Source organism: Mus musculus, chromosome 8 (assembly GCF_000001635.26).
Source record: "Mus musculus strain C57BL/6J chromosome 8, GRCm38.p6 C57BL/6J".
In the NCBI taxonomy this organism is placed as follows: Eukaryota; Metazoa; Chordata; class Mammalia; order Rodentia; family Muridae; genus Mus; species Mus musculus.
Genome location: NC_000074.6, coordinates 83,082,105 through 83,091,843, shown reverse-complemented (window position 1 = coordinate 83,091,843; position 9,739 = coordinate 83,082,105). Strand labels below are relative to the sequence as shown.

Sequence of the window (9,739 nt, the reverse complement as noted above, 5' to 3'; positions counted from 1 at the left end):
GATGGAGATGGAACTTTGAACAGTGCCCAGCTCCCCACCCTCTTCAACAGCATCATCACCGTACTTGCCTGCCATTCTTGTGCAAAATGCTAAATTTTCTAAATTTTTATTGCATTCATTTATCTTTTATTTAGTGCATACATATGCCTGTGCATCTCTCTCTCTCTCTCTCTCTCTCTCTCTGTTCTTACACTACAGTATATTTGTAGGTGGTACCTGCTTGTGTGTGTGTCACGGTGTGTTTGCAGGCAAGAGAAGAACTTGCTGAATTTGGTTCCTTCCCTACTTGGCTTCCGGCTTCAGTTTGAACTTGTGTCACCAGGCCTGACAGCAAATGCCTTTCATTTCTGGGCCATCTCAGCAGCCCAGTGTTAACCTTTTTAATCAATTCACTTAGAGGTTCAGAGCCCTAAGGAGGTCTGGCTTCTGCCACACGACCTAATTGAGGGAAATGACTCAGTTGCAATCCTGTTTTGGACTTTTACCATCATATGATTTAACAGTAAATATTGATGTTTTGATACCCACAGGGCCACCTTGGGAACTCGAGGAGAGGTGACAGAGTTAGGGGATCTAGATGGCACAACACAAAATCTGTTTCCATTTTATTAAAAAACAAAACAAAACAAAACAAAACTTTCCTGAAAGTCACAATCCTGTGTTGAAATCTTTATAGTTTGCTATATCTTTTGACCCATAGGTCAGAACACAGTTGCATTTATTTACATTAGAATCTTTAATATAATGAAAATAGTCACGTCTGATTGAATGTCTCCAGCTCTCATCCTTAACCATTTCATCACGCGCCCAGGACCACATAAACTGTGGATGTTCTCCAAGCACACCAAGAAGACAACAAAGCAAAATAAAGTCTGTATTTCCTAACAGAAGATGGGTTCCTTTAAAGTCATAGGGTTTTTTTTTTCCTTCCAATTTCCTTTGTATTTAAAGAGATATAAAGTGCTTTAAAAGAGTCGGGTAGGCATCTGGGGCTGGGAGGAAGGAAAGAGACCTATACAGAAGCAAACCAACAAACGGCAAACAGAACATAGCTATGCTGCCCTGCTGAGGCTTGTAAATACTCAGGGGACTCCGAGGGGAAGTGATGTCTTCACAGCGTGGCTGTAGAACGCACTACCACCATATTTCAGCACAAGAAAAGTGAACCAAACTTCAAGTCCAAAATTCCCTCAGACAAAAACCAGCCAGAGCCAGTTCTTGTGATTGGTGGGTCAGCAGGCAGTGAGGTCAGGGTTGCCTTCACTGTCCTATCTCAGATTACAGGTGAGATGGGCCTATCTTTCACTCCACCCTCAGACCAGCCAAAATGACATCATAGGCAAGCTCAAGGGAATACTGACTGTGGCATCACCCTTTGACAACAGAAGCTAATAATTCCCACTAGGGTGGAGAAAGAAAGGCCTGGGTTTTCTCTTTGCTCATGGGGTTGGTGATGCTGGAGGCCGACTTATAACATCATGTCTGATTATTCCAGACTTACAGATCCATTATCTTTGTAGTTTTTTTTTTAATCACAGATAATGTGTCACACAAAGAGAGTTTTAAAAAAATGCTGCTCTACTTCCTGCTTTTAAACAGACACTTGCTGGTTATGGTCTGCAGGTTACAGAAGTGCATGCCACGGAAGGCGACACATGCATTCCGGATATTCTGCAAATGAGAAAATTCTTCCTTCCACCTAAGGAGAGTTTTAAAGAACCCCCACCCTGGAATGGATGGAATGTAACTTCACAAATACAAAATTTATCTCAAGTTTTCTAAACATAACGGACATCCCACTATAAAAATAACACTCCCTCCCCACCCTCTTCCACCTCTAAATTTCTTCCTAATTATAAAATGGTACAATCATTTCCTATTAGTAAGCTGAAGGCAGGAACTAAACTGATTCTGCACACATACAAAACGCTTTATTTCACACCATTTACATTCACACGGAAGAAGAAGTCCTCTTATTGATCTTCCTTCTCGATTTCGTGGGAGGAAGCGGAGCTGAGCCAAAGCCACACAGAGCAATGCTGACAACACACATCCCAGACAGCAACAGAACACAGCAACGTTTTAAAACAGGCCTGCTTTGAGGTCTCCTACAGCTCTCTAGAGTTCAAGACATTCTCTCTTCATTTGATAACTGCTGGCCAAATTCTCCACTATTGAAGGAATGGTACCGATGAAAATGCAAGACACATTTGTTGACTTGGAAACCCACTGCAAATTAATTTGCTGAAAGTATCAGACCAGCAGAGGGCGCTCTGACCCTTGCAATAAAATTCTACAGACAGGTTCGGAAGACAGCAACACAAATTTGGATTGCTAAGCCCATGCACTGGCCTTCAACTGCTCTGTCCCTAATAGGCGACAATTTGGTATTTACTTCAAAGAGCAGGATACACTACAATGGGCTAGCTCTTACATGAAGAAATCTTTGGCTATTTAAAATCTTCACATTCTCAAAGAAAACTATTCTGAGTTCAATATGAGTGCTAGATTTGTCTGAAGTTTTGAAGTAAAGAGGGTTAAACACGAAAGTTTAAAGATGGCATGTGTGTCACTAAGGCCACAGTCCATTGTTTTAGATTTGTGGATTTATCGAGGCCAACCAGCAGCCTGAAAAAATTGAAATGCCCAAGGGATCCACCTTGACTTTTGTTTGTGAGAACATCAGGAGACAATTCAGCTAGTTCACAGAAGAACATGTGTCCATTTGGATGTTGATCAGTCTTTGGTTTATTTAGCACACACGGTCCTCACATTTTCTCCAAGGTCACTGCTGGCCAAAGAACCGCACACCAGAGAATTTCTACCCAGCAATGACTTTGGGTCACTCAACTGTCTCTCCTTTCTCTGTAGATTTTCCTGTCTGCCTCTTTAGAGGTCTTACAAGAAGCACACTCCCACATCCTCCTCCTTCCCCCCTCCTCCTCTTCCTCTTCTTCCTCCTCCTCCTCTTCCTCTTCTTCCTCTTCCCCCTCATCAATGAACACATATCAAGTGGCTAAAGAGCAAACAGCTCTGCAGTGAGGGTGAGCATCTGTAATGCCACCAGTTTAGAGGATCTGGGCACTGAGGTTCAAGAAAAAGCCATTTGATTATGAAGGACATAGGACAGGGAGAGAGTGAGTGAGTGAGACAGGCTCTTACAGAACAAGGAACTGATTAAATTAATTAAAGTCCACATCTGGGATCTACATTCACTTCATTAGTTATGGGATGATAACACCATGCCACCACGAAGCTCACAGTGGAATAAAATAGTTCCCTATCTACAAGATTTTAACTAGCACTGTCTGACCCTCCTGAGAAAGGCCTGCTGTTGGGAGCCAAGTATCCCAATCTTCTTCACAATCAAGACGTTTTAACTCATGACTATTGACTCCCTTCAACACCTGCTCTCCCTGGGACTCATTGGTAAGTTCCGAGCCCAGGGGAGGGGCAGTTTTCCACATAGACTTTCTCCTTAGCTCACCCTGCTTTGATCTGGGATCTTGCCTGCTGTGGATGTCCTTCAGGGTACTGGTCGTTTCCCTTGTGAAATTCAGCCATCACCCCTGCTCCTCCGTCCTCTCCCAAAATGGACAGAAATACTGCTCAGGAAATCAGGCAGCCCAGTCTTTGAAGGGCAGTGCCTCTGCTCCTCTTTGCCGTACGTTCTTTCCAAGAAGCATGGCTTGCTAAATGTTAAGGACCCTGGGAAGATGGCAGAAACAGGTCACGCAAATCCTGCTCTTGTGCGAATGTGGCCTATTAGGAGGGGACCAAGGAACAGGGTTTAAGGAAATGGGGTGTAAGATAGGGAAAGTGTGTGTGTGTGTGTGTGTGTGTGTGTGTGTGTGTGTGTGTGTGTGTGTGCAAGGAAGGGAAGGGAAATTAAGAATGCTATGGGGGCTGGTGAAATGGCTCAGTGGTTAAGAGCACTGACTGCTCTTCTAGAGGTCCTGAGTTCAATTCCTAGTAACTACCTGGGGACTCACAACCATCTGTATCTGGGATCTGATGCCCTCTTCTGGCTTGCAGGTGTACATGCAGATAGAGCAACTCATACATTTAATTTTTTTTTTTTTCTTCTACAGGACATCATCTCCCTGGCCTCAGTACCTCAGCACTGCAGAGACTGGACCTTCTCTTTGTAGATTGCATGATGATCTTTCCTAAAATTTTTGAAAGTTTTTATTTGGTAATTTTCATGGTGTTCAGCCAAGGATATGCATTCAGTGGACAACTAAATGCCATTAAATGCTTATGCAATCTACTTCAGCACCAACTAAGCTTACACCAAGAATCTTAGGCAGACTGATGTTCTCTTTTGGTTCTGGAAGTGTTGTAGTCCCAGGAATGTCTGGGCTGTAAAGAAAATGGCCACTGGGCACAGCCATTCTTAACAGGCTAGACCCTTGAATACCCACAGATGAAAATGTTAAAGCAACAACAACAACAACAACAACAACAACAACAACAACAACAAATCTCTGGAGAGAGACTTGCTTCCATGGCCAGGATGTCACACACAATGTTGAAATAGCTAGGTGCCTCTGGTACTCCTCCCCACCTCTGCCCCTGCCTCCACCCAGTATTTGTCTCTGTAGCTGTCCCAGAACTTGCTTCATAGACCGGGCTGACCTCAAACTCACTGAGATCCACCTGCCTGAGTGCTGGGTTCAAAGGTGTGAGCCACCACTGCCTGATTGCCTCTGATACCTTATCATCTCCTGTCTCCATACTATATCCATCCCTTGGGTGTGTGACCAGAACTGACCTTGAAGGCCCTGCCAGACCCAAGGCTGTTCTTAGGAGGCAGCAGCCCTTTAGAAGGATTAACCACGCAGGAGGAAGCCATTCTGAAAGTGACTCTGAGGGAGTTCAGGGCTCTTTTCCTCTCTCAACCTTGGACAAAGCTGAAGAGAAAGCTGCTCGCCATTCACCACATAGAGGCTGGATGGCCACAAGCTCAGAGATCCTTTCTCGGCAATGCCACACAGACCGGGTATGTGGCTCGGCCTGCGGTTTCCTGCGCCTTTCCTGTCTCTGAGTTCTACTGCTTTAGAACGGGGCAGCCACAGGGATGAAGAACTATGGGTTGAGGTAAATTCTCTTTGGCTAAGTGTCACATTAAGAGTCTTGGGATTAGTCATAGAAGTGAGGGGTGTAAGTCTCTCACATGAGTCTCAGGGTTTGTCATAAAAGTGAGGGTGTAATTTTATTTCAGCACCAAATCAGCATGGTTGGTTGTCTTGTTGTTTTTTAACAAACAGCTCGTCAGAGAAGCAACAGTTGCTGAGGACAGTGGACACTGTGTTTAGAAAGTTGATAAAGGCTATTTGAACCGCTATTACTTATGGAATAAGAACATCCCTGGCTGTCTCCTTAGGTAACTTGGCTAAAGTCTGTTTTTCTTTTGGGGAAAACCTGAGGTAATCTTATCCTTTTTCTCCTGTCACAGTCAGGAGAGCACTTGTAAGGATTCTGGAACATTTCTTGGGCTGTGCTGCCCGGCTGGTGGCCACTAGGCACATGTGGCTACGGAAAGCTTGAACTGTGGCTAGTAATAATGATGATGTGCTGGGCGTGTAAAAGACAGCAGATTTAGAATAGGTAACAAAGAATAGAGGAAAATGTTTTCCTGACACCCTACATCATTTGCACATCAAAACAATAATAATATTAGATTAAACTGCTATTAAATAATTTCCACCTGTTTCCTTTTTGCTTCTTAAAATGTGGCTATCGGGAGTTAGAAAAAAAAATGCATGTGACTTGGGCTGTATTTCTGTTGGACAGAGTTGGTGCACCACTTGCTCCAGAAAAATGCATGCCTGTAAATGCATAGTCAGTGGGCACTCCTGGGCTGCATAGCCACGTGTGGCTCACTGGGTCCTCAGGTCAGGGCCTCCTCATCACGGAAGGCAGCAGCAATGTCTATAGTAAGAGCTTTGCCAGTTATCTCAAGAGGAAAAACTTTCTTTTAATCTTTCTTTTGCCATGAAGGTCACAGGGAAGCCCTTCAAAACTCTTTGGTAAGCAGAGACTGTCAAAGGCTCAGGGAGTTTGCCACAGGGTCTCCTTGGAGTCAGATCAACAGGCTAAGGGTGGGCCTCTTGGGCTCCTTAGCATCCTGTAGGGTATTAGGTCAAGGACTTGCTTATATAATCAGCGTTTACCTGGCCACTGGCCAGAAAACACCTACCAGATCTTTTTCTGTCTGGTCATGCAATGTAATTTTGTATTTCTCTTGTTGTTGAATTACCCCAATGTCATTAGACTAAATATTAAAATTTCCTTTGTGACTCAGTTGTTTTCACAACACAGATCCCCCCTGGAGAAGTGCAGATGTGTCACCTGAGACAGAGGGGACAGTGAGACTCATCTTCGAAACTTCATTGGAGAGAGTCTGGTTTAGCACTCACCTGCTTCCTCGCTACGAAGCATCTCAGGCCTTGGAGGCGGGCATTAATTATGGGATGTGCTAGACCTTTGACAGAGGTGATTTTTCTGAAGCTTGTTATCATTTTCCTTGCCTTGCTCTCTACCATCGAATAGGAATGCATTAAAAGTAGAAAGAAAGGAAGGAAGGAAGGAAGGGAGGGAGGGAGGGAGGGAGGGAGGGAGGGAGGGAGGAAGGAAGGAAGGAAGGAAGGAAAAGGAGCAGTGGAGAATTCCATCGCCCTGGACTCAAAATTCCAGTGGGCAGCATGGATTTACAGCTCACGAATGTTTGAAAGATATTAGTGTAATGAGGTGGAAAAGCTCAAATCAAATACATAAATACAGCTCAGTGGGAAGAGCTTGCTTTCCTGATAATCCCTGCTCTGTATGACCTTGCCAACTGCTAGGGAGGAGGAGGAGGAGGAGGAGGAGGAGGAAGAGATCCTTCTGATTGTCCAGAGGGACACAGGTGGCCACCTATGTCTCTGGAATTGCTGCATGTATCACAATACTGTCTACTCAAAAGACAGCACACTTTTGTTATTGTTTCAGACAAAAAGAGAATAAAATCGTAAACCACTTTATAGTACGGTGGGTTTTGATAGTCATTTGTTATTTTCCTTGTAATCTTATTTGATTCTAACTCTCAGAGGAGACTCAATTTAGCAATTTCCCATGATGCACATTTTGATTCAGACTTTATCAGATCATACCTCGTTCTCCTCTTGATACCCAAATGCTCTCAGAAGACCCGAGAAACTGTTAAGGACTTATTTAGATCTTTCCATGTAGGCTGGTGAGGGTTAACAGGAGAGTTCCTGAAATAAGCTTACACCTGGATGCCAGTGACCTAAAAACTGATTTCATCTTTTCTATACCTCGTACCCGTGGAATTCATTTATGAAGGTGATAAACTGCTAAGGCTTTGGAGGAAATCAGGGAGTCAGGCATCTTCCTGGGAAGACAGGGTATCAGGTTTTGTTTTGTTTGTTTGTTTTTTAAACTAGGCTTATAGTTCCACATACTCTGAACTTTGTCATGGTGTCCTTTGGGGAATTCTGAGTTTTAGACTAAGGCCCTCCAGTCAGAGGACCTGCATTCCTCCCTGACAGTTCTCTCCTGCTAAGATGGCCCCTGACAGAGCGTGGCAAGTGGAAGCCTATGTAGTGGAGTGGAAAATAGCCAGCAAGCAGCTCAGCAGATCCAGAACTTAGTGTGGCTGTCTGGCAGCTGGGCTCGCCAAGGCCCACCTATTGGAGGGGTTTAGACACTTGGTAAAATCTGCCTTTCCACTGTTTCAGGGTGCCGAGGCAATCCTCAAAGTCATACACACGTCATATTGATAACTCGCGACTATGAATCTCAAGACGTGGTATAAACCAATCACAGGGCCAGCAACCAGAACTTCTAAGCAGACCTCTGTACATGGGCTGGAGTGGATCAAAGGGAAAACGGAGGGAATCAATCGATGTAAACTACACATCAACTTTAAAAAGAAGTCGCCAAGGGAATGAAACCATTTTTCCCAAACAAGAGCAAGAAGATGGGAGAGGCTGAAGTCAAGTGAAGAAACTGTGGAGTTCTCCTTCCAGTCTGCTGCACGTCTACACAGACACCAAGAAATTCAGCTTTCAACTTCCACATCAAGGCCACAGGCTGTTGTTGCAGAGATGGGAACCCGCATCCTGACTCGGGAGACTTTGGATATTGCTTTCGTTACCACCCTTGAACAGAGTGCCCTGGGGTTGCCATGGTGATCTGAAGGTCGTGTATCCAGTTCAGTCCTTGGAGCATGCTTCCCTCCTGTCCCCCTGGTTCCTATGTCTTCTCTTGTCCATTTCTACCATCTCAAGATTTCACCTCCTCGCAGTCTTGGTCAGTGGAAAGTTCTACATCAGACAGGCCCACTTCCAGTGCCATAATTAATGAGATGTCAGAGTCACTGCTCAGTGCTGGCTCTTGACCACCTGAAGGGGGACAAAGCAAAGTTTATGGTCAACGTCAAGCTATGTCTTTGGATGCTTCCGTTTTGGAATTATTGTTCCTAGTAGTGTTTCTCTTTTTAAGATCTAGGTTTTGTTTTGTTTTTTTTTAATTAAGCATATAATATTGATTGTCACATGAGTTTGCATATGTGTATGTGCACACAAGTGCAGGTGCCTGGTGGGGGGGCATTGGCTCCCCTGGAGTGATAAGTGGTTGTGAGCTGCCCAGTTCAGATGCTGGGAACTGAACTTCTGGCCTCTGGAAGAGCAGTATGCAGTTTAAAACACTCTCCATCCCATCTACTAGCACTTCTTTTTTAAAAAAGTGCTACCCTTCCCAGCATCCAGAGATCATTATTCTACTCCACTCTTCCATTAGAGTTATAAACTTTTCACCTAATAATTTTATTTCCAGAAGTCTTACAAAAAATTGGCTGTTCTGTAAAAACTCTAATTCAAATCTCACCTCAAAATAGAGCCCCAGATAAATTCTAAGTGGGTCAGAAATTTAAATGTGAGCCATTGTGGTAGGAAACTAATAGAGGCTGGCTATGGTGGTGAACGCTTGTAAAGTCAGCACCGCGGAGGTGGAGGCGGGAAGACTGAGTCTGAGGTCAGCCTTAGCTGCATGGTAAGGCCATGTCTCAAAAGAGGAATACCAAAATAGCAAGAACCCACCCACCAGTCCTGTGATGTTAATGCTTACTGCAAGCTCAACAGAATCCAGAATCACCTAGGAGACAGACCTTTCTACATGTCTGGATGGGAGCATCTGGACTTGGCTACAGAGATAAGAAAAGACATAGTAAATGTGGATGACAACCTTTCCATGGGCAGTATCTGGATGGAACGAAGGGGAGAATGTTACCTAAGCACCACCAGTCATCTCTTTATGTTTCCTAACTTCAGACCCGATGTGATCAGTTGCCTTAAATTCCTGCCATCGAGGCTGTACCTCAAACTGTAGCCAGAGTAAGCCCTTCCTTCCTTGTCTACATTGCCGTGGGCCATGTCTTTGGGAGATTATCTTGATCAAGTTAATGACGAGTGAGGGGGGTGGGGAAGACTTGGCCACCGTGGCTAATGCTGTTCCCATTCCAGCTGGGAATCCTAGACTGTGTAAGAGTTGGGGAAGTGGAATGAATACAAGTGTGAGTTCCCGCTTTGCTCTTTTTTTTTTTAAATTGGGTATTTATTTCATTTACATTTCCAATGCTATCCCAAAAGTCCCCCACACGCTCCCCCACCCACTCCCCCACCCACCCACTCCCACTTCTTAGCCCTGTCGTTCCCCTGTACTGAGGCATATAAAG

The 9,739-nt window shown here is 44.5% G+C and overlaps 1 protein-coding gene across 4 annotated transcripts in view; it reads right to left on the bottom strand.

Moving 5' to 3' along the window:
* Positions 1 to 572: 572 nt before the first annotated feature.
* The window catches only part of Rnf150 (ring finger protein 150), a 228,006-nt gene continuing 218,839 nt past the window's right edge, over positions 573 to 9,739 (bottom strand). For 2 of the 4 annotated variants that reach the window (XM_017312866.2, XM_030243623.1), the window contains one exon: positions 7,913 to 8,408. In XM_017312866.2, the coding sequence (XP_017168355.1) occupies positions 8,290 to 8,408 (119 nt within the window). In that variant the 3' untranslated portion in view covers positions 7,913 to 8,289. Of the gene's footprint in view, positions 8,409 to 9,739 lie in introns of all 4 variants that reach the window. The other 2 variants (NM_177378.4, XM_017312865.2) reach the window with 2 other exon arrangements.